Source organism: Rhinatrema bivittatum, chromosome 9, assembly GCF_901001135.1.
Source record: "Rhinatrema bivittatum chromosome 9, aRhiBiv1.1, whole genome shotgun sequence".
NCBI classification, from domain to species: Eukaryota; Metazoa; Chordata; class Amphibia; order Gymnophiona; family Rhinatrematidae; genus Rhinatrema; species Rhinatrema bivittatum.
The window spans coordinates 184,466,763-184,492,152 of record NC_042623.1 but is presented as its reverse complement, the minus strand read 5'-3'; the positions used below and the strand labels follow the sequence as shown (position 1 = coordinate 184,492,152).

The 25,390-nt window shown below is 48.9% G+C and overlaps 1 protein-coding gene across 4 annotated transcripts in view; it reads left to right on the top strand.

Moving 5' to 3' along the window:
* Window positions 1–6,888: 6,888 nt before the first annotated feature.
* Window positions 6,889–25,390, top strand: part of ECEL1 (endothelin converting enzyme like 1) — an 88,684-nt gene continuing 70,182 nt past the window's right edge. Inside the window, exons 1-2 of one of the 4 annotated variants that reach the window (XM_029616293.1) lie at window positions 6,889–7,008; window positions 10,259–11,298. In XM_029616293.1, coding sequence (XP_029472153.1) covers window positions 10,507–11,298 — 792 coding nt within the window. In that variant the 5' untranslated portion in view covers window positions 6,889–7,008; window positions 10,259–10,506. Of the gene's footprint in view, window positions 7,009–7,377; window positions 7,571–7,784; window positions 7,887–8,156; window positions 8,564–10,258; window positions 11,299–25,390 lie in introns of those variants that run through there. The other 3 variants (XM_029616290.1, XM_029616292.1, XM_029616291.1) reach the window with 3 other exon arrangements.

The following is a 25,390-nucleotide window of genomic DNA, read 5'->3' as shown; positions in this document are numbered from 1 at the left end:
TACAAACATATGTTCTCTCTCATGCACATGCTCCCTTTCACATATACACACACCCTTTCTCTCTCACACCTACATGTTCAGACACATACACATACATCCTCTCTCTCACACACCCCATGCATGCTGATACACTCACACACACACACACACATGCTTAGATACACACACAGAGAGAAGTGGCAAGCCTGGACTACTCCCACCCATTCAGAGAACCCACTTATGCTTGGATACCACAACCTTTCCTAATATAAACTGCAGAATTTATTGCTCAAAAAGAACCATTTAGACCTCTTACTCCATCAACCCTAGAGCTTGGTCTCTTCACCGGTCTCAATGCTGTCTTTCAGAAACACATGCTCAGACACACACACACACACACACACACACATGTGCATGCTCCCTTTCACACACATATACTCAGACATATGCAAACACATGCACACACATGTGCATGCTCCCTTTCACACACATATACTCAGACACATGCAAACACATGCTCACACACACACGTGCATGCTCCCTTTCACACACATATACTCAGACACATGCAAACACATGCTCACACACACACATGTGCATGCTCCCTTTCACACATATACTCAGACACATGCAAACACATGCTCACACACACGTGCATGCTCCCTTTCACACACATATACTCAGACACATGCAAACACATGCTCACACACACACATGCTCCCTTTCACACACATTTATTTATTTATTTTATTTATTTAAAGTTTCTTTTATACCGATGACCGTTTACACATCGCATCGGTTTACAGTTAAAAAGGAACAAATGGGCAGAACCCTTACATATAACATTGAAAAAACAGGTTAACTTTTGGGCAGGGCCCTTACATGTAACTGAGAACAAGGTGGTTAAAAGTGGGATAGGGTATAGAGCTGACTATGCCGCGAGCGTCCGTGATATCAATAAATAGATACAGCAAAATCAGTAAAATCACAACTATTTACAAAAGCTAATTACATAAGTAGCCGAGTCAAAGTACAAAATCGATGGGCATGAGACATATTCCGAGAAATAGATTCCTAGTCATGTAGCAAATTCTTAGTTACTCAATTTTTAGTTAAACAGTGGGGGTTTATGTAATGGCAGGTGATGTGTGGTAAGCTTGCTGGAAGAGCCATGTTTTCAGTTTTTTCTTGAAAGTGGGTGTGTATGTTTCCAGGCGTATATCGGGAGGCAGGGAGTTCCATATGGAGGGGCCAGCGAGAGAGAAAGCTCTGCTTATGGTAGATGATAATTTGAAAGATTTGATGGGTTGGGCACGTAGGGTTCCTTGGAGGGCTGTACGTGTGGGTCTATTCGAGGTACGGGGGAGGAGTGGGGGGTTAATCCAATTGAGGTTAGAGTTCAACAGACTTTTGTGGATGATGGAAAGGGCTTTATAGAGAATTCGGGAGTGTATAGGGAGCCAATGAAGTTCGATAAGTGTGGGGGTGATGTGATCTCTTTTTTTTTAATTTGATAGTATCCTAGCGGCAGCGTTTTGTAGTAGTTGTAAGGGTTTGGTATAGGTGGCGGGAATGCCTAGAAAGAGTGCATTACAATAGTCTACCTTAGATAAAATGATAGACTGGAGTACAGTGCGGAAATCAGAAAAGTGTAGCAGTGGTCTGAGTTTTTTTATGGTTTGGAGCTTGAAATAGCATTCCTTGATGATAGATTTGATGCACATGCACATATACTCAGACACATGCAAACACATGCTCACACACACACATGTGCATGCTCCCTTTCGCACACATATACTCAGACACATGCAAACACATGCTCACACACACACACACATGTGCATGCTCCCTTTCACACACATATACTCAGACACATGCAAACACATGCTCACACACACACATGTGCATGCTCCCTTTCACACACACATACTCAGACACATGCAAACACATGCTCACACACACACACACACACATGCTCCCTTTCACACACATATACTCAGACACATGCAAACACATGCTCACACACACACACATGTGCATGCTCCCTTTCACACACATATACTCAGACACATGCAAACACATGCTCACACACACACACAGGTGCATACTCCCTTTCACACACATATACTCAGACACATGCAAACACATGCTCACACACACACATATACTCAGACACATGCAAACACATGCTCACACACACACACAGGTGCATACTCCCTTTCACACACATATACTCAGACACATGCAAACACATGCTCACACACACACATATACTCAGACACATGCAAACACATGCTCACACACACACATGTGCATGCTCCCTTTCACACACATATACTCAGACACATGCAAACACATGCTCACACACACACGTGCATGCTCCCTTTCACACACATATACTCAGACACATGCAAACAATGCTCACACACACACACACACATGTGCATGCTCCCTTTCACACACATATACTCAGACACATGCAAACACATGCTCACACACACACATGTGCATGCTCCCTTTCACACACACCTGCAGCTCCTTGCTCACACACACACATATGTGCATGCTCTCTTTCACACACATATACTCAGACACATGCTCAGACACACACATATTGGCTCCCTCTCTCACACACATACCAATGACTCTCCTGGCAGCCACAGGGCCTCCTCCTCTTCACTTGCCACGGGGAAGGTTGGAAATCACTTTGCAGACTTTTTTTTTTCTGACTACTTGGCAGGTTGGGTCCGCCGGGCAGACCTGCAGCTCCTTCCTCTTAGCCGCGTGGCAGGTTGGGTCCGCTGGGCAGACCTGCAGCTCCTTGCTCGCAGCCACACGGCAGGTTGGGAGCACCGGGCGGTCCTCAGTTCCTTTTGCTCAGCCGCGCAGCAGGTTGGGAACTGTGGCAGCGGCAGCAGCCTCTTCCTATTCTTGGCTTCCTAGTGGGGCCCAGTGGTGGCGGCGACAGCCGCATTGTCTTCATCTTGGGGCTGACTGTGGTGCCCCGGTTGCAAGTGAACGGCTTGCACAGTGGGTTGTGCTGGCCCTGCCTGAGCAGTGTATGCAGGAGCACTATGTGCCTGTGTTATGCTTTAGCTGTGTATATTTAGGAAGACTACCTGCCTATGTTATGCCTGAGCAATGTACGTGGGAACCTGCCTGTTATGCCTGAGCAGTGTTCATGGGCAACTGAATGTGTTAGGCCTGAGCTGTGTATGTGGGAACCTGCCTGTTATGCTTGAGCAATGCATGCAGTAACACTACCTGCCTGTCTTATGCCTGAGCAGTGTATGCAGTAGTACCTGCCTGTGTTATGCCTGAGTAGTGTTCATGGGAAACTGCCTGTGTTATGCCTGAGCAGTATATCCAGTAGCACTACATGCCTATGTAATGCCTGAGCAGTGTATCTTTAGGAGCATTACTTGCCTGTGTTATGCCTGAGCAGTGTCTGCAAGAGCACTATCTGCCTGTGTTATGCCTGAGCAGTGTATGCAGTAATACTACCTGCCTGTGTTATGCCTACGCAGTGCATGCAGGAACACTATCTGCCTGTGTTATGCCTATGCAGTGCATGCAGGCGCACTACCTGCCTGTGTTATGCCTGAGTAGTGTTCATGGGAAACTGCCTGTGTTATGCCTGAGCAGTATATCCAGTAGCACTACATGCCTATGTAATGCCTGAGCAGTGTATGTTTAGGAGCATTACTTGCCTGTGTTATGCTTGAGCAGTGTCTGCAAGAGCACTATCTGCCTGTGGTATGCCTGAGTAGTGTCTGCAAGAACACTATCTGCCTGTGTTATGCCTAAGCAGTGCATGCAGGAGCACTACCTGCCTGTGTTATGCCTGATAATAATCTATGAAAATTAACAGATTGTTCAAATAAAATTCTGCAAAAGGAAATTTCAGGAAAAGTGGTCTGTGCTTTGTTCAAGGCTTTTCCCTTCTAAGAGGGAGAGACTAAAACGTGTCTGATTTACCGAGGAAAGTGGAGTGAAATCCTGCTGTAATTAAGACGCTGGAACGCCAGCACCCAGCTTTATTTATCTTTCAGTTCATCTGCAATGCAGCTTAATATTAGCCTCGGTTTTGATGCATTTTTTTGAAATTCATTTGTGTACTGGAATAATAACGCCAAGGGAACCAAATTCTGGTGCGTCCCCTTCTCTTGGACGCTGAGAGAAAGAACAGTAAATGGGCAGCATGCTGAAAGGAGAAAGAAGGCGTGAGCCTCAGCTATAAAAACGAGAGAACCATCAAATTCGGCTCACCCAGTCGCCCCTTCCTATGTCTGCCCCCTCTCTGGTCATCCCCTCCTTAGTCTTTTTACAGTTAGCTGGGGAGAGTGGCCAAATCTTACTATTACTACTATTACTTAACATTTCTATAGCGCTACGTGATATCTGCATGCCACCCCTGCTGGTCACCCTCTCACTTCACCCCAGCATTGACTCAGAAGGAACTGAAGCCCTACCAGTGCTCTGCCGGTCACCCTGCCACTTCAGTCCAGTGTTATCCAAAAAGGCACCACTGAAGCCCTACCAGCGCTCCGCCGGTCACCCCGTCATTTCACTCCAGTTATATTCGAGAATGTGCCGCTGAAGCCCTACCAGCGCTCTGCCGGTCACCCCGTCATTTCACTCCAGTTATATTCGAGAATGTGCCGCTGAAGCCCTACCAGCGCTCTGCCGGTCACCCCGTCATTTCACTCCAGTTATATTCGAGAATGTGCCGCTGAAGCCCTACCAGCGCTCTGCCGGTCACCCCGTCATTTCACTCCAGTTATATTCGAGAATGTGTCGCTGAAGCCCTACCAGCGCTCTGCCGGTCACCCCGTCATTTCACTCCAGTTATATTCGAGAATGTGCCGCTGAAGCCCTACCAGCGCTCTGCCGGTCACCCCGTCATTTCACTCCAGTTATATTCGAGAATGTGCCGCTGAAGCCCTACCAGCGCTCTGCCGGTCACCCCGTCATTTCACTCCAGTTATATTCGAGAATGTGCCGCTGAAGCCCTACCAGCGCTCTGCCGGTCACCCTGTCATTTCACCAGTTATATTCGAGAATGTGCCGCTGAAGCCCTACCAGTGCTCTGCCGGTCACCCTGCCACTTCAGCCCAGTGTTATCCAAAAATGTGCCGCTGAAGCCCTACCAGCGCTCTGCCGGTCACCTTGTCATTTCACTCCGGTTATATTCGAGAATGTGTCACTGAAGCCCTACCAGCGCTCTGCCAGTCACCCTGTCATTTCACTCCAGTTATATTCGAGAATGTGTCGCTGAAGCCCTACCAGCACTCTGCTGCTGTCATTTCACTCCGGTTATATTCGAGAATGTGCCGCTGAAGCCCTACCAGCGCTCTGCTGCTGTCATTTCACTCCGGTTATATTCGAGAATGTGCCGCTGAAGTCCTACCAGCACTCTGCTGCTGTCATTTCACTCCAGTTATATTCGAGAATGTGTCGCTGAAGCCCTACCAGCACTCTGCTGCTGTCATTTCACTCTAGTTAAATTCGAGAATGTGCCGCTGAAGCCCTACCAGCGCTCTGCTGGTCACCCTGTCATTTCACTCCAGTTATATTCGAGAATGTGCCGCTGAAGCCCTACCAGCACTCTGCTGCTGTCATTTCACTCCGGTTATATTCGAGAATGTGCCGCTGAAACCCTGCCAGCACTCTGCTGCTGTCATTTCACTCCGGTTATATTCGAGAATGTGCCGCTGAAGCCCTACCAGGGCTCTGCCGGTCACCCTGTCATTTCACTCCAGTTATATTCGAGAATGTGCCGCTGAAGCCCTACCAGCGCTCTGCCGGTCACCCTGTCATTTCACTCCAGTTATATTCGAGAATGTGCCGCTGAAGCCCTACCAGCGCTCTGCTGGTTAAGCTGACACTTCACCTTGCGAGCTTGACACAGTTGTACTGCCACTCTCTACAAATTGCTTTTGTCATCTCGTCCTTTTCTCTTTCTCCCATTCCTGGGAGATGTACATATGCATGCATCGCCGTATCTAATCCAAATTCCGGCCCCCGACTGGCTAACCAGCCAGGAACCGTGTCAGATCCCGGATAAGTCAATAGTTATCTGGGTGGCAGCGGCTGCCGCTGCTTACCTGGAGAATATTCTGAACTTTTTTTTTTCATTTGTTTTTTTCCTTTATTTGTGCCAACTCTGACCCAAGGGTTAAGTTTCCAGCACTAAGAAAGGTGCGCTGGCCAAACGCAGTCCTTTCTGCATCCGGGAGCTCTGCTTAATGCTGTCGTTTGCAAGGGATTTCCGTGCCAGGACGCTAAACCGTACGCCCATGCAGGTAGACACATTTCCTGCATACAAACCTCCTTGCTGGGGCCGACGCAATAAAACACGCGTTGAAAGCAGGTGCTCATTTTGAGTGACCACATCCCTCTGGGTACCCCATGCAGTATTTAAATGAGGGGCTGTGTAAAAAAAAAAAAAAAAAAAAGGACCACACTAGGGGAGATTTGTGTGTCCCCAGAGCTCAGCTGCATCGGGCGCCCATAGTTTCAACGTGTGCTCAATACGAGCGCCCGTTTTAACCCAATCCTGGCCGATTTTGCTGAGGTCGCACCTTGTCTATGGGCGTCTAAATTGTGCATTCTGGATTTTTTTTTTTTAATCAAGTCGATATACATTTATTTTTCCAGACTGCAAGCAGAACATTTAAGTATCGCATCAATACTAATGGAGGAACCACAGAGGACTGTCTTTTTTTTTGTATTTTTCATGAGCTCTTGACTCACGGATTGACTTAAGGAAATCTCCGGGGCTGGAGTTAATTTTGTTGTGTTAAAAAGGGGGGTTGGGGGGGGAGAGCAGTATTAGCTAATAGCCTCCTCTACATGGAAAGTAGGTGTGATGAGCGCTAGATTGGCTACGCGTTTCTTTGGGTGCAGGTTTTGGAAGCGCTAATCTCCTTATTGCATGGGGTTAGTCGTCTAGCGCGCCCCAAACGACGGGGGCCTGAGGAAATCTTCCTGCACCCGCTTCTTCCTGACTTTGGCTCAGTGCAAAAGGTGAATCGGGGCGGGTGGTTTGAATCGGAGGGGATGCACATTCCGGGCCTGGAGGTTTTGTGCAGCAGGTTCTTCGCACAAAATGACCCCCCCGCACCCGCGAGCACGGAAAGGCCGAGCAGGGTGGGGGAGGGACAGATCGGGCCGCGCACGTCGGTTTGCAGCTTCTCTCCTCGTCCGAGAACCCCCCCCCCCCCCCCTATTTGTTATCCGTGCACGGCTCTGACCCAGGAAACGGCCGGGACTGATTTCGACCAGGAACGTGTACAGGATGCAAACATTTTTTGGAAACTGCTTTGTTGGGGGTCCCGAGAAATGAGGAAGCGCGGGGAAGGGGGGCGTCCGCCGTTTCTAACTTTCTTCCTGCAGAACCGGCAGACTCCCCCGGTCCCAGGTGTCCCTGAGCGGTATAAGAAGAGGGGGGGGGGGTGGCGGCGCTGTATAGAGCTGAGAAGCAGCCCGGGAGGGAGTCCGATGCCGCCCCGGCCGCTAAGGGTTAAGCCGCAGCTCTCCCGCGTGTTGCTGCCTTTCCCTTCCTCATTGCAGGAACCGGGAGCAGGAGGTAAGGCAGGGCGAAGCCCTCGGCTCCTGGGCACGGGCTTTAGGGGGGACTACGGGAGGGGGGGCCACTCCATGCACTCTCCCCCCACCCCCTCCCCTCAGAACTCGTACTGCTCCTCTTCCCTCTCTCCCACACACTCACAGAGTGAGCCCTCCCTTCTCCCCCCACCTCTCACGGCACAGACGCCCCCCCCCCCTCCTCTCCTGCAGGTGCAGTAAGCAGAGCTGCCCCCGCCCCAGCCCTCCCTGCCTCCTGCGCGCCGGGGGAAGTTTCCCCATTTCCAGGGCATCGCCCGCCTGCGAGCCCCGCATGAAAGGTAAGCGGAGAGCGGGCAGGGCGACCGGGGGGAGAGGAGGCCCCCAAAGTTTGCCTGAGCGGGGAGGGGGCAGCGCCTCTCTTCCCCCCGACCTTGCCTTGGCACCGAGTGACGCCGCAGATCCCTCCGGGGCTCGCTTTCAATGTCACTCGCCGAAAAGGCAAACGACAGCCTCCTCCCGGGCAGGGAGCTGCTCCCACTCAGGACTCTCATTAGTGGCAGATCTTCTGCTGGGGGGAGGGGGTTTGGCTTACTCAGAAGTTTTTTGGGATGTGTGGGGGAGGGGAGCCGGTAGCCCGCAGCCTCCCTGTACTAGCCCGGCGGCGCAGAGCTGGGTCCCGGGGCCATCGCCGCCCATCCCCATATTTCTTTGCCGATCCATTCCGGCCGCCTCCTCCTTTCCTCTCGCCGCTTGGACGGGCAGAGGCTTCCGCTCGGATTTTGAGCCCAAGTTGGCGGCGCAAGCGGTGCCTCTCTCTCTCTCTCCCTCCCCCCGGCCCTCCCTGCAGTGCGAGGCGGGCGCCGCTGCCTCCCCGCAGAACAAAAGTTACCTTCCCCAGGTGGGGGCGATGACTGCCGGACGAGAGACGGCTGAAAGGCAGCGGGGGAAAGACGAACCAGGGGGAAGGGAGCCGGGGCAGCAGTGACCTCCTCGGAACGGCAGCGCCTTCCCTCGGGTAAGGATTTTTCGTACAAAAAAAGAAAGTTTCCAGTATTTAGAGAAAAGGCCACGGGGGCTGATGCGGATCGCATCGCCGAGGCAAGGCTGCAAATTTCTGAGCTGAGAATAGAAAACATTGAAATGCACTCTAAGGTCACAAGCAGAAGCGTCCGGTGCATTCTTTCAGGTTCCCATTCCTGTGCATTTTTTTTGACTCTGCTTTCAGGTTCCCATTCCTGTGCATTTTTTTGAGTCTGCTTTCAGGTTCCCATTCCTGTGCATTGTTTTTGAGTCTGCTTTCAGGTTCCCATTCCTGTGCATTTTTTTTGACTCTGCTTTCAGGTTCCCATTCCTGTGCATTTTTTTGAGTCTGCTTTCAGGTTCCCATTCCTGTGCATTTTTTTGAGTCTGCTTTCAGGTTCCCATTCCTGTGCATTTTTTTGAGTCTGCTTTCAGGTTCCCATCCCGGTGCATTTTTTTTGAGTCTGCTTTCAGGTTCCCATTCCTGTGCATTTTTTTTTTGAGTCTGCTTTCAGGTTCCCATTCCTGTGCATTTTTTTTGAGTCTGCTTTCAGGTTCCCATTCCTGTGCATTTTTTTGAGTCTGCTTTCAGGTTCCCATCCCGGTGCATTTTTTTTGAGTCTGCTTTCAGGTTCCCATTCCTGTGCATTTTTTTTGAGTCTGCTTTCAGGTTCCCATTCCTGTGCATTTTTTTGAGTCTGCTTTCAGGTTCCCATTCCTGTGCATTTTTTTTGAGTCTGCTTTCAGGTTCCCATTCCTGTGCATTTTTTTGAGTCTGCTTTCAGGTTCCCATTCCTGTGCATTTTTTTTTGAGTCTGCTTTCAGGTTCCCATTCCTGTGCATTTTTTTTGAGTCTGCTTTCAGGTTCCCATTCCTGTGCATTTTTTTTGAGTCTGCTTTCAGGTTCCCATCCCGGTGCATTTTTTTTTGGAGTCTGCTTTCAGGTTCCCATCCCGGTGCATTTTTTTTTTGGAGTCTGCTTTCAGGTTCCCATTCCTGTGCATTTTTTTGAGTCTGCTTTCAGGTTTATTTATTTATTTATTTATTTACAATTCTTATATACCGCACAATGGGTAGGTTCCCATCCCGGTGCATTTTTTTTTGAGTCTGCTTTCAGGTTCCCATCCCGGTGCATTTTGGTCTTGCCCTGCTTTTGCAGGCTAAGGCGGACCAGAACCCGCTGGTATCGGTGTCAGGGGTCTGCTTTGGTAGGGTACTACTGCTTTGATGAACCACCCCATCTCCCCCACAAAAAGCCCTATATTTTTATTCCTGAGTTAGGAACAAGGGGGGGAACTCAAGCAAACCCGAAATGCCTGGGGTAGGATCACAAGACTCATTTTTGTCTGCCACTGTGATTAAGCAATTGGGAAGTCCTTTTTTTTTTCCATTGGCAATTAGACAGTGAAACAGATAAGTACATTTTTGTACAAATCATGTTCCTGTTAAAATAGCCTGCGCTGTCCAGTGATGAATCATTCTGACAAGCCTCCCTCACTGTAAACAGCTGAAGGAACTGGGGCCAGAGGAAACCAGCGTTTTGCTAGGAGAGAGGCTGCCACCTGTAACCACTTCGCTGCTGGCATCTGTGCCAATCCTCTACAAGCCCTGTGACAAACCGGCATCGGCGCTGCAGCCCCCTCAGTTCAATGCCTCTCTCTCTCTCTTGTCTATTTTTTTTTTTTTGCAGGTCTTAATTTCATCCGAGTACTGAGAAGAGGAGGAGAAATCTGAGGGAAAAGGGAACCATGAGAGATGGCCTTCTGTGCTCTTCCTTCCTGCCTACACCTGGCACGGGCTTTGGCTGCTAGGATTTTCTTCTCCCTCACCCCTCAGAGGGCACTCGCCAGAAAGCCCTGTTAGACTTGGGGGGCGATAAAGCGTCAATCCACGCCGGGTTAAGGGGAGGGGGGAAGCTGCCTTCCTAAGGCCCCCCCCATGCCTCACCACTGTAAGGACGCTGGGGTCAGGGGCACGGAGAAGACCTACTCGCTGACGGCCCACTACGACGAGTTTCAGGAGGTCAAATACCTGAGCAAGTACAAGAGCGGCACCCTGTCCAACGGCTTCGACCTCCACCTGGGGTCCAAGAAGCCGCGGGGGGCCGGCCTTCCCCGCTGGAGCAAGAGGGAGGTCTGCCTCCTGTCCGGGCTGGTGTTCGCCGCCGGCCTGTGCGTCATCCTGGGCTGCATGCTGGCGCTGAAGTACATCTCCCTGGAGAAGGACGCCTACTGCCTGGAGGGCTGCCCGGAGAAGAAGGCCTTCGGCCGGGCCTCCAGGTTCATCGCCGGCAACATCGACCCCACCATCGACCCCTGCAAGGACTTCTACTCCTTCGCCTGCGGCGGGTGGCTGAGGAGGCACGGCATCCCCGAGGACAAGCTCATCTACGGCCTCATCGCGGCCGTCGGCGAGCAGAACGAGGAGAAGCTGCAGCTGCTGCTCATGCAGCCCGTGAGGCGCGGCCAGCGGGGCTCGGCCGAGAGGAAGGTCAAGGAGTTCTTCAGGTCCTGCCTGAACGTGAGGGAGATCGACCGGCTGGGGCCCAGGCCCATGCTGCAGGTCATCGAGGAGTGCGGCGGCTGGGACCTGCCCGGCGAGGGGGGGAAGGAGGCCCGGTGGGACTTCGGCGAGCTGCTCTACAAGACGCAGGGGGTCTACAGCACGGCCGTGCTCTTCTCGCTGACGGTGAACCTGGACGACAAGAACTCCTCCAGATACGTCATCCGGGTAAGTGGCGCTGGGCGGGGGCGCGGGCGCGCCTCGGGTGACTGTCGTTCGGTTCGCGTGCATGCTCCGGTTTTCACGGGTTTGCCTGAGCCCCCACCGTCCCAGCAGCTGACGCTGCACCGAGGACGTCAGCACTCACTCGCCAGCCCTTCCTAAGTGGAAGTCTTTTTATTTCTTTCTAATCCATTTTTTACGATTTTCTGTCCGTTTGTCTGTTTGCGATGAGCTCTCGCGACGAGGGCTTGCAGTCAGGGACGGGGTAAGGGTTAGATTTTAAAGCGTTATGCCTCAGTAGGGCAGGCTACCTGTTTAATTAAACGCTGTCGTTTTTAGATTTGTCGGACATCCCGGTTGAGCTGGGTGGGTCCTTTTTTGATCTTTTAACCGGAGCCAGCTGCAGCGGTGCACAGCAGGGCAGTCTCTCTGCTGGAGGGCCGTGCTCCCTCGCTTACCTGTATCTGCCGTTCTCCTCTTTTTCCCGCCGCACTCCTCCAGTCCGTGCTCACAAATGGCTGCCGCGGTGCACTAGGGGCGCTGCTGCGCTGGCATCCTCGCTCTCCGTCTAGACGCATCAGCTTGGATAGAGGAAGGGATAGGAATAAGGTTTCCAGCTAGGGCTCTCCCCCCAGGGCAGCGGATCTCAAGCCGCACCTCGGGATAGCCTCCACGAACGTGCAATAGTCGGTAGGGCCGGTTTTTTTTTTTGGTTTTTTTTTTAGTGGACAGGTTACGCAGCTAGGGTCAGCCAGATGGTTTCGGTTTTCGAGTTTCCCCACCTCGTGCGGCCGGATAACTTTGAAGCCGGTGTATTCAGCGGGACGTTTGTCTTCAGAGATGTCCGGCCACGTAGCGCCGGCGCCCAAGAATTAAAAAAAAAAAAAAAACCCCAATGGCCCGTGGCCCAATTGTCAGTCTTTCCCCCTCCCCCCCCCCCCCCCCGCCGTAACCTTTGCTCGGTTTCATACAAAAATCGGAGCCCAAGATGACCCTGGACTTAATCCCCCGGTCAGAGAATAAATTGGCTTCTGCTTCCAGCACTGGAGTAAGACGCTCGCTCCCAGGAGGGATCGGTTTTAGAAACGGGGGCGGGGAGTGAGCCAGTTTATTGTTTGGGGGGGTGTTAAGTCTGGGGGTTCCCATTTTTTTGTTTGAAACCAAAGATTGCAGCGGGGTGGAGGGGGAGGGGTTGTTGCTGTTTTGGGGGTGTGGGGTGCTGGGCCTGGTATGAGGGGTGGAAGGGCTGACAGTCGGGTTGCGGGTCCCTTGGGCGACAGCACTAGTACTTAACTTAGCTATCTTTGAAGATATCTGGCCCAGACAACTCCAGATCTACTCAGAAACAGGTGTAAATTAGTTTCTCCGGCTGACCTTGCCAGATGTGCCCGACGTTCGGCTAAGGTTCGCCGGATATCTCAGCCCCTCATGAAAACACCCCTTGTTTATGTGTCTAAACTACAGCCGGATAAGAAGCTGACTTAGCTGCTTAGACGCATAACTTGTGCGTTATCTGTCTAAATGGCTTTTGAATATTAACCTGGACGTATATTTGCATGCACTGCTCCTACCGCACGCAAGTCGCTCTCATGCATATTCATGGTGGATATCCTGAAAACCCGACTGGTTGGGGGTTGAGAACTCATGCTCTAGAGGGAAAAAACCAAAGAATTGAGCCGGTCAGTGGCAGGACGGTTTTACGTGCGGCGTCAACCTTACCACAAGGAGGGCAGTTTTCAGCGGTCGGTGGACTTTCCCCCTGAGAAAGATCTGATGCTTGGGGAACCCAGTGTGAGAGATGCACATTAGCAGCCATAAATCTAGGTGAGCACATTTCCATAGCGTTATTCCAGAGCTCAAAAGCAGGCACGTAAATGCTTTCCTCGCCCTCAGCTACACCCCCCCGGAATCGCTCCTGCGTGGACTTCTCCCCCAGGCAATCTGCTGAACCCCATTTGTGTGCACTAAACCGTGCTTTATGCACAGAGATTCTTTAGAAAATTCAGCCCAGACTGATTCAAATAAAAAGGGAAGAGGAGGAACACAATTATAAACGAGTAACTGTAAAGTTACAGGGTTTTGGTGCTGCTCGGATCACAGGACCCCACAGATTCTGCTGCTCTGCCTGCTCTTTCTGTTCTTTCCCACAGGATTATATTGACTGAGTTTTCCTGCTCATTCTTGTCTGGCAAGGCTCTCTCTCTTTCAGCCTCTGCTCTCTTCCTTTTGCACAGCACAAAAGGACCCATGCATGTCTGCTTCTGTGTCTCGGATGTTGCATTGTGTAGGGAGTCCGGCTTCTGGGGATTTCCAGTTCAGTTTTTTTTTTTTTGTCTGCATCTTTCGGTTTTTAAGCCTGTGAAAACGTATTCTGTCTTTGGCAATCGTCCGTGTTTTGCTTGTTAGCAACTTCCAGCTGGCCGTATAATCACATGGAAAGGCCCTAGGTTTCTACTCTTCCTCTCCCCGGAAAGTTTATCTGCCTTCAGTTCCTTTAAGACACGGCCTAATGGTGCAGATCCACCCTTGGGGTGGGGGTAGTAGAGACGGCGGAGCCTCTGCCGTGCTCCTCGCCCTGGGCAGGAGGGCACGCGTCTCCTCTCCCCTGGTCGTGCCCTTAGGTGTGGCAGGGGGTAGCCTGGCTGTAGCAGAGCCCTCAGAGCGCTGGGTTATTATTGTCGTCATTGCTGGCCAAAAGCCACGGGCCGCGCCCCTCGGGGCTGTGACAGCTTGAAGGGGTCGACATCAAGCTCCTGAATTTTACGGCGCCCAAGTTTCAAACTTGCACCAATTCGGCCCTTCTGCGCCTTTTGAAATGAACCAGAGTGGACCAATTTAGCCAGAGCTAATTAAAAAAAACTTGCTGTTCTGGTGTCGGCAGCTCCTGCATCCTTCAAATGTCATCTCCTGTTTACAGCTGGCCGGCGGCTCCTGCCATCCTGGAACAGGCCACAAGTGGGCTTTTTCCATTGCCGTTAATTAATAGAGTGCTTAACGACTGGCATGGGCCGGTATGCCTGGGCTTAATTAATTAAACCCGAACTGGGGCAGCTGATCTCATTTGAAATATGGAGCTTTCCTCCCTCCCTCCCCCTGATGCGTTCAGGTGTATCAGCCGTTCATTCACTCGATTTCCAGGGGTCTCGTTCGGGGGAGGTTTTCGGAAGCGTTCGCTTCCTAATTCTCTGTTTCCTTTTGTGAGCCCGCCTGCCGACATTCACAAGCTTGCCAGACTACATTTCATTGAGAATCATCAGCACCCAGGATCAGCGGAAATTTGCATAGATGCTGAAACATCCCAGGAATGCAAATTACTGAGAGAGAAATTCTATCCAAAAAAAACAAACAACTTCAGGATGTTTTTTTAGTAAAGTCAGATATAACGGATAGGAGTTATTAAGGAAAGAAGAAGGTGTGAATAAATATTTGCATGAAGAAAACCTGTTGCAGCAGAGCTAACGCTGGAAAATTCAGCATTGAGGATCCCACTGCCTGCTGCTGGAGCCTGCTCATACTCTCCCTCCCTCTGTTCTCTAGGGGAGTTCTCCTTGGCTGGGGGGCTAGAAGTCTCGGTCCTGGAATGGCAGGGGGTGCTGCAGGGCAGGAATGAGGTGCATTAGTAGAGATGTGTGTGAGGGAGGGTCTCGGTACTGGAATTGCAGGGCAGGATTGAAGTGCACTGGCAGAGCAGTGTGTGCCACGGTCTCAGGATTGGATTAACAAGGGGTAAGAGCACTACAGTGCAGGAATGAGGTGCATTGGCAGAGCAGTGTGTGCAGGAAGGAGGTGCATTGGTAGTTTGTGCAGGAATGAGGTGCATTGGCAGAGCAGTGTGTGCAGGAAGGAGGTGCATTGGCAGTTTGTGCAGGAATGAGGTGCATTGGCAGAGCTGTGAAGGTGTTATGACTGATTAGCAGAAGATGTGGTAGGGCAGGCTTCAGATGAATTGGCAGAGGTTAAACCATGTGGTTATCATGTAACCAAATAACTGGTGCTCCAGATCAAGACTGAGGTTTATTAACTGAGTTGTGGACTGGGTGTCTGGGAAAATGTATTCCACACTATTTGCCTTTCACTTTTGTAAACATTAGAATTCATACAGGGAAATCATGTACATGCAATTAGACTCATTTGTGGGCTGATGATTCCTCATTGGCTGTCTTGTGCTCTGTGCCTGAGTTCCATGCTGATGATTCCAAGCTGTCTCACGCTCTGGGTGGACGCTTCACAGTGGCTGTCTCGAGCTTTTGCCCGAGTTCTGGTCTGATGCTTCCACACTGGCTGTCTCATGCTCTGTGCCTGAGCTCCAGGCTGATGATTCTGCATTGGCTGTCTCACGCTCTGGTCTGATGCTTCCACACTGGCTGTCTCGTGCTCTGTGCCCGAGCTCCAGGTTGATGCTTCCACACTGGCTGTCTCATGCTCTGTGCCTGAGCTCCAGGCTGATGATTCTGCATTGGCTGTCTCACGCTCTGGTTTGATGCTTCCACACTGGCTGTCTCACGCTCTGTGCCCAAGTTTAATGCTGATGATTTTGCACTGGGTTTCTCTTGCTCTGTGCTGAAGCTCCAGGCTGATATTTCTGCACTGGCTGTCTCGAGCTCTAAGTTGATGCTTCCACATTGGCTGTCTTGGGCTCTGTCCCCAAGCACCATGCTGATGATTCCCTACTGGCAGTCTCAATCTCCTGGCTGATGCTTCCACACTAGTGGTCTCGTGCTTTGTGCCCAAGCTCCAATCCTGAGACCGTGGCACACACTGCTGTCTCATGCTCTGAACTGATAGTTCCACATTGGCTGTCTCACGCTCTGTGCCCAAGCTCCATGCTGATATTTCTGCACTGGCTGTCTTGTGCTCTGGGCTGATGCATCCATATTGGCTGTCTCATGCCCTGTGCCCAAGCTCCATGCTGATATTTCTGCACTGGCTGTCTCGTGCTCTATGCCTCAGTTCCAGGCTGATGATTCCACACTGGCTGTCTCACGCTCTGTGCCCAAGCTCCATGCTGAGGATTCTGCACTGGCAGTCTCATGCTCTGGACTGATACTTCCACTCTGGCTGTCTCATGCTGTGTGCCTGAGCTCCAGGCTGATGCTTCCACACTAGCTGTCTCACGCTGTGGGCAGATGCTTCCACACTAGTGGTCTTGTGCTCTGTGCCCAAGCTCCAATCCTGAGACCGTGGCACACACTGCTGTCTCATGCTCTGAACTGATAGTTCCACATTGGCTGTCTCGCGCTCTGTGCCCAAGCTCCATGCTGATGATCCTGCACTGGCTGTCTCGCGCTCTGTGCCCAAGCTCCATGCTGATGATCCTGCACTGGCTGTCTCGTGCTCTGTGTCCAAGCTCCATGCTGATGATCCTGCACTGGCTGTCTCGCTCTCTGTGCCCAAGCTCCATGCTGATGATCCTGCACTGGCTGTCTCGCGCCCTGTGCCCAAGCTCCATGCTGATGATCCTGCACTGGCTGGTCTCGCGCCCTGTGCCCAAGCTCCAGTTGATGATCCTGCACTGGCTGGTCTCGCGCCCTGTGCCCAAGCTCCAGTTGATGATCCTGCACTGGCTGGTCTCGCGCCCTGTGCCCAAGCTCCAGTTGATGATCCTGCACTGGCTGGTCTCGCGCCCTGTGCCCAAGCTCCATGCTGATGATCCTGCACTGGCTGTCTCGCGCCCTGTGCCCAAGCTCCATGCTGATGATCCTGCACTGGCTGTCTCGCGCCCTGTGCCCAAGCTCCAGTTGATGATCCTGCACTGGCTGGTCTCGCTCCCTGTGCCCAAGCTCCAGTTGATATCCTGCACTGGCTGGTCTCGTGCTCTATGCCTCAGTTCCAGGCTGATGATTCCACACTGGCTGGTCTCGTGCTCTATGCCTCAGTTCCAGGCTGATGATTCCACACTGGCTGTCTCACGCTCTGTGCCCAAGCTCCACACTGAGGATTCTGCACTGGCTGTCTCATGCTCTGGACTGATACTTCCACTCTGGCTGTCTCACTCCCTGTGCCCAAGCTCCAGTTGATTCCACACTGGCTGTCTCGTGTTCTGGGTTGATGCTGCCACACTGGCTGTCTCGTGCTCGGTGACCGAGCTTCAGGCTGATGATTCCTCACTGGCTGTCTCGTGCTCGGTGACCGAGCTTCAGGCTGATGATTGCTCACTGGCTGTCTCGTGCTTGGTGACTGACTGAGCTCCAGGCTGATGCTTCCACACTGGCTGTCTCGTGTTCTGGGTTGATGCTTCCCCATTGGCTGTCTCATGCTCTGTGCCCGAGCTCCAGGCTGATGATTCCACACTGGCTGTCTCGTGCTCGGTGACCGAGCTTCAGGCTGATGATTCCACACTGGCTGTCTTTTGCGCTCTACTTTTTCAGCTTCCAGATTAAGTATCATTTATAGGTCTCAGCTCATGGATAATTAAACCATTTTCAGAGTACAGTTGCCCAAGAAACATTTCCTGTACGGTGAGTTCCATTACTCTCTGTAGTCTGCATCCCACTGATGAAGGGAAGAGTGGAGGAGTCGGAAACAATGGAGCAGAAATATTCTGCATTTGCGTTGCCATCTGCTTTCTATATTGCTCTTTAAGGTTATATAGTTAGTAAGTATGTGGATGATCCGAAAACAAAAAGCGCGATAAATCAGTCAAATGTTTGGTTCAGGACAACTGAACCAAATGGGTACAGTTCTCTGAAAATTTAAAATCCTTTATGGCTCGTTCATTCCAATCTCATTAAAGCAAAGCAGTGTATTTTTTGAATTTGAAGCCAGACAGAGTGGAACTGGTTGGGGATGGGACTAGGAAATAGAAGGACTTTTGTTTCATCACTTTTTAAACCAGCCTATCCCATTTGGCAGCTCTATGTCGTCAATTTTTTTTTGTTTGTTTTATTTTGTTCAGTCATTCCTCTGTTGGATCTCAGAGAGAGAATTTTGAAGCGCGTTGCTTTAAAACCTACAAGCCGATGCAGAAAGGGTATGTGTTCACGTGAACACACAAGTTTACCTGCTCTTGAATGCACACTTTGTGAGCATAAACCTTACTACAATGCAGCAAGGAGTTTTACACTCACAAAATGAGTGTTCAGAAATGCGTGGTCACTGCACAGTCGCATGGAAATCCCATGCAAATGAGGGCGTTACGCTTTCCCTCCCAATGCAGAGTGGCGTGCTGGCTGCGACACATTTTCTTAGCATTATTTATTTATTTATTTATTTATGGATTTATATACCGGGAGTTCCTGTATACATTACATATCACTCCGGTTCACAGTTAAACGGTAATAACTACTGCCGTGTGGCAGTTTACATGGAACAAATTTTTTCATTGGAACAAATCAGAACTTGATATGAGAAGAATAAGCAAACCAACTAACTAGTTTCAAACTTTAAACATATAAGTAAGGCAATTTAGTCTTAGCTAAGTAGTGCAGAGAAAAAAATACATTAGAACCAGTGGATCAGGGTAATTATGGGTTGTTATATCAGTTAGTTCTTAGCTCTCTGGGAATGCTTGCAGGAAGAGCCAAGTTTTTTTAATTTCGCCTTAAAAGTGGTGTGGCACGGCTCCAGGCGGAGGTCTGGTGGTAGGGAGTTCCAGAGGGACGGGCCCGCGGTTGATAGCGCGCGTTTTCTCAGTGAGGATTTTGCGGGCTGAGTAATCATTCTGTTTTGGTATGCACTTCTAGTCGGCTTGTCCGAAGTATGTAGTTGCAGCTTGAAGGTTAAGTTGAGTGGGGATATGTTATGAAGGGCCTTATGCATCATCATGCTGCTTTTGAACTGTATCCTGTATTTAATGGGGAGCCAGTGAAGGTGCTGGAGGATCGGGGTGATGTGGTCTCTTTTTTTGGCGTTGGTGAGAATTCTTGCTGTGGCATTCAGCACCATCTGGAGGGGTTTGGTAGAGCATGCAGGAAGTCCCAGCAGAAGTGAATTGCAATAGTCTAGTTTTGGGAGAATGATGGCTTGGAGTACTGTGCGGAAGTCTCTGTAACGTAGAAGTGGTTTTAGTTTCTTTAAAACTTGTAATTTAAAAAAGCATTCTTTGGTGGTGTTGTTGACGAATTTATTGAGGTTGAATCTGTCGTCTAATATCACACCCAGATCTCTGACTTGTGGTGAGGTGGTGTATCCTGAGGTGTCTGGAGAGTTGCTTGAGGTCTGTGAGGTATGTTTTTCCGGTGCTATTATCAGGATTTCTGTTTTGTTGGTGTTCAGAACCAGGTTGAGGCTGCTTAACAGCTCGTTGATGGATGAGAGGCATTTATTCCAGAAGGCCATGGTCTTGTGTAAGGTGTCGGTTATGGGGATGATAATTTGAATGTCATCCGCGTAAAGGAAATGGGTAAGCTTGAGGTTGGAGAGTAAGTGACAGAGTGGGAGAAGATAAATGTTGAAGAGGGTGGGGGAGAGTGAGGATCCCTGTGGTACTCCCATATTGGCTTGGATGGGATGAGATTCCTTGTTATTTATTTTGACTCTGTATGTTCTGTTCTCTAGGAAGGATTTAAACCAGTTGAATGCTGCTCCTGTGATGCCGATATCTGTGAGTCGTTGTAGTAAGCTAGTGTGATTCACGGTGTCGAACGCCGCTGAGAGATCCAGGAGTGCGAGAAGGCAAGGATGGCCTTTTTCAAGATTGAAGATGATGGTGTCAGCTAGAGTAGTTAATAGTGATTCGGTGTTCTTATTCTTCCGGAATCCAAATTGGTTATTGGTGAGGATATTGTTGTCATCGAGGAATTCCGAAAGTTGTCGGTTAACCACTTTCTCCATAATTTTGGCTAACATAGGAAGGTTTGCTATAGGTCTGTAGTTAGCAGGATCTGTTGTGGGAAGGTTGGGTTTTTTGAGGAGAGGTTTGAGCCTTGAAGACTTGAGTTGATTGGGAACTTGGCCTTGGGCGAGAGAGCAGTTAATGATATCTGTGAGTGGCTTGGCTACGATGTCAGGGATGGAGCTCAGGAGGTTTGATGGGATATGGTCCAAGGGGTGAGAAGATGGTTTTATCTTCTTAAGAATGTTTGCTATTTCCATGGTGGACGTGGGTTCGAGGGATGTGAGCTCTGGTGTGTGAGTGTTGGGTTGAAGAGCGGATGCTGTAGATGCTTGAGAGCTATGGAAGCTGGTGACGTTAGTGTGCGGGGGTGTCCCTTTGAGAGGGGCAACGAGAGTGGTAATTTTGTTGTCAAAGTAGTTGGCCAGCTCATCGGCTTTTGTAAGAGCTTGGTCGTCTGGGATGCACGGTCCAGGTGGTTTAGTGAGGGCTGAAACATAGGCGAAGAGTGCTCTAGAATCAAATGAGAAGTGGTGTATTTTTTTGGAAAAGAATTCTTTCTTGGTTTTGTTGATTTCGGTTCTGTATGTGTTAAGACATGATTTGTAGTTGAGAAGGGATGTTTTAGTTGGGTTTTTTCGCCATTGGTTTTCTTTGCTTCTAAGCTCGTGTTTGCGTGACTTTAGCTCTGTAGTGAACCATGGCTTCCTATTGTCTTTGTCTGGGTTGATGGTCTTTGTTTTCATAGGACATACTTGATCGGCGACCTTGTTAGTGATGTTGAACCAAGAAGATGTAGCTGAGTTGGTGTCTGTGAGGTCAAGATTCTTTAGTTCTTTAGTCAGATGTTTGCTTAGGTGATCTCCTGAGCACTGTTTTCTAACCGAAATGGAGATAGTTAGAAACTTTACACTTTGTCAGAGGTGGAGTAAAGTTTCTAATGCTGGATCCTCCATCGGGGCTGCCTCCCACCCCCCAAGGACAGGCAACAGGGGCTTGATAGTGCATTTATTTCTTAAGCCTAACTCTGGCCAGATAGCTGATTAGAAGCACAACAAAAGTTTTGCTCCTAAGTTAGGCGTACTAGAGATTTTCTCCTAAATTAAGAGCACGAGAAAAGTTACGTTCTTACTGCTCTCTTCCGTTCAGCCCCTTTCCTCCAGAGTTAAAATGTGCTGTGCTGACTGCACATTTTAACTCCTGATGCATTAGCTTACTGCACTGCCCTATGGCCACCCCGTTCTGCGAGCCCCCGATTGAAGGCCTTACTAGTGGCTCCTCAACCTCCCGAGGAACCAATGCAGATCAACCGTGGCCGCCTGACTCCGGAAGAACATCTCTTCTCCAAGCTGAAAAGTCCTAACCTCTTTAGTCTTTCCTCATAGGGGAGCTGTTCCATCCCCTTTATCATTTTGGTCGCCCTTCTCTGTACCTTCTCCATCGCAATTATATCTTTTTTGAGATGCAGCAACCAGAATTGTACACAGTATTCAAGGTGCAGTCTCACCATGGAGCGATACAGAGACATTATGACATTTTCCGTTTTATTCACCATTCCCTTTCTAATAATTCCCAACATTCTGTTTGCTTTTTTGACTGCTGCAGCACACTGTACCGACAATTTCAATGTGTTATCCACTATGACGCCTAGATCTCTTTCTTGGGTTGTAGCACCTAAAATGGAACCCAACATTGTGTAATTATAGCATGGGTTATTTTTCCCTATATGCATCACCTTGCACTTATGCACATTAAATTTCATCTGCTATTTGGATGCCCAATTTTCCAGTCTCACAAGGTCTTCCTGCAATTTATCACAATCTGCTTGTGATTTAACTACTCTGAACAATTTTGTATCATCTGCAAATTTGATTATCTCACTTGTCGTATTTCTTTCCAGATCATTTATAAATATATTGAAAAGGTAAGGGTCCCAATACAGATCCCTGAGGCACTCCACTGCCCACTCCCTTCCACTGAGAAAATTGTCCATTTAATCCTACTCTCTGTTTCCTGTCTTTTAGCCAGTTTGTAATCCACGAAAGGACATCGCCACCTATCCCATGACTTTTTACTTTTCCTAGAAGCCTCTCATGAGGAACTTTATCAAACGCCTTCTGAAAATCCAAGTATACTATATCTACTGGTTCACCTTTATCCACATGTTTATTAACTCCTTCAAAAAAGTGAAGCAGATTTGTGAGGCAAGACTTGCCTTTGGTAAAGCCATGCTGACTTTGTTCCATTAAACCATGTCTTTCTATATGTTCTGTGATTTTGATGTTTAGAACACTTTCCACTATTTTTCCTGGCACTGAAGTCAGGCTAACCAGTCTGTAGTTTCCCGGATCGCCCCTGGAGCCCTTTTTAAATATTGGGGTTACATTTGCTATCCTCCAGTCTTCAGGAACAATGGATGATTTTAATGATAGGTTACAAATTTTTATTAATAGGTCTGAAATTTCATTTTTTAGTTCCTTCAGAACTCTGGGGTGTATACCATCAGGTCCAGGTGATTTAGTACTCTTCAGTCATAATTTGAAGTCCATTGTCTGCTCTGGACTATATGCAAAACGTGTCCCTCCAAAGACACTGCAGAATCAAATCACACTGTCAGTGATTTCACTTGATCCTATACAGAAGCCATACTGGACCCCGTGCTTACCAAGGGTAGATTCACTACAAGACCCGAATTCCCCACCAACAGGATCTCTGTTTTTCCACCAAGGACCAACTTGTTGCTCCGATATCAACTAGAAATAGTGAGCAATGAAGGCCTTAAATGAAGAGAAACCCTTTCCCGTATCTTCACTTACTGGACACATAATCTAAAATGTCATCAGCATAGATAATGTCCATGCCCAAAAGGCTGCACAAATATGTTAAAGAAAAGTGGAGAGAACGAAGACGTCTGCGCCCCCCCCCCCCCCACACACACACACATTCCAACCCCACTGGTTCTAAAACCTGACCCCCCCCCTCGTAATTACTGACGCCCTACGATCTTTCAGAAAAGAGGTGGCCACGCGCAGAGCCTGCGCCTCGATCCCCAATCTCCGACAAGGTGGAATGGCCACCTCATTGAATGCCATGTTATGCACATTGCTAATTCTTAATTACTCTGCCCCTCAAGGCTGCCCTGTCTGACTGTGTCCGGAATCCATTCTTTGTATGCCTATTGACAAGGTAAACCTCTCAAATTCTCTGTTTTCAGCTAGGAGATAAAGGGTCAGACATTACTGAGTGTTTTTCCTATAGAAATGAAACGGTACCTATGTACCGTTTCATTTTTCACTTGCTATTCTAATGTATCAATAGGCTGAAATGTAAATATTGTGCTGTTCAATTTCTCCCCTTCCATCCCAAGTTTATTTTCCTTGTTTTTTGTAACTTTCCCTCTCCCTTTTTCTGATTCACTGTATTTAAAGTTCAAGGTTCTTATTGAAAATATTGTTTTTTACGTTACGTTATGCTTTACACTCCTTGTTGTTTGTAAACCGGGTTGATGTGATGCCTATCATGAAACTCGGTATAACAAAAACAATAAATAAATAAATAAATAGACAACAGCCGCAGTACACTTGATCCGAAGAGACTTAACCACTGTTCTGCAGGAAGCCAGCAGTGGAACAGCGTCATCATCTCGTGCCCCGGCACGGCTCCTGAATCTCATAGTCCAAGGCTCTAACCCTTAGTCCACTTCTTCTCCCTGTGCCTCGGAACCTATCTGCTTCCAAATCCTGTCTGGTTTTGACAGCGGCACATTCAGTTTGCAACCTGGTTTGTTGAGTTGCGCGTCCCGGGCATCCTTGGGCGTAGCTGTGTTTCTGCAAGTCTTTTGATGCATTCGGCCCAGCAGCTCTCTTTAGCCCATCAATGAGGCGGTCCGAGGCAATGACATTGAAAACTGGTCGCGATCCAAAAGCCTGGAGGAATGCCGGGCACCGAGAGAGCTGACGCACGTTGGCTGCCAACCTTTGCATCAAAGACAGCACTTGACAACGTCCTGGGTTTGTTAAAGCTCTCTGGCTGAACCCCCGCTCAGTTCTTCCTTTGATTATTCTGCCAGTAAATGCTTGTAGACAGTCAGTAAAAAACAAGGTTTACTTTTCAAAGTGTCAGTAAAAGCCCAGAGAATGCTTTCCGTGGACTCGTACAAAGGCTCCCGAGCATGGGTTCAGTCACCATCAGTCTGCGGATATTTATACTGCCAGATATGTGGAATAATGAGAGAGCAGAGGTAACTAATTCGCTTCTAGAAATAGTTCCTTTCTTTTTTTAAAATAAAAGGAATATTCCTGTTCAGCCCAGTTTTCAAAACTGTCTGTGATGCACCATTTGCACATATAAATGGATGCAAGGAGATTTATATTGGCATTTTATAAACTCTGAGCAGCACAGTTTTTATAAAATACCCCATATTTCTGCGCCGAAAAAAACCCCTATGCATGTATATTTTAGGCGTGAAATAATTGTAACAATGAACATGTGATAACCCAGGATTAAAGGCAGAGGCAGGTATTTTGTGATGTTTGCTCCTATCCTGTTCCACAAATACGTGCTTGCATGCGTGCTTGGAATCACCACTTTGCAGATGCTTTCATCAGACTTCAGCCCCGTTCAAAAAACTGCTGTCAAGTCCAATTTCAATTGTGCAGGTCAATTAGTAAGCGGGGACTCTCGGTAATGCATGCGCATCTCTCGCTTACAAAATAGCAACTTGCACCCCCAGACCACGCCTTATTTTCACCATTAAGAGTTATGCGCAATGTTGGAAGTTTGTAAAATAATATACACGCTTGTATCTCTCGTTTTTAGGCATACGAACCTTGTGTAACGCTTTGAAAATTTACAGGTCCATGTCTGCAAAAAATTGTATTCATGAGAATATTATTCCACATTCAGAAAAATTAAATTTAATAGAATCAGTGCTACTCTCTGATCGTGGTCATTGTACCAGAAGAATCACACATTCATTTATTTGTGGCTTTTCTATACCGATGTTCGAAGAACATCACATCGGTGTACATGTAACAGAGAGAAAAATAAATTACATAAGTAGGTAACTGAGGAGCAGAAAAGGGTGGATAACAAAAGGCATAACAACAGGCGTAATAACTTTATGAACAAGGTATTTAAAGAGTCAATAATAATAAGATTGAGTACCCTGTTATAAAGGCCATCAAGCTAGGGTGAGAGAACATAGTAGAAATGTCATCTTTGTGAGACTTTCCTCACTCCAAATGACATCAAATCTCCACCGAGGTGTACTGTGCTGTTTGTACATCTCACTCTGGATGAAAAACTGGTCCCTAAACCACCACC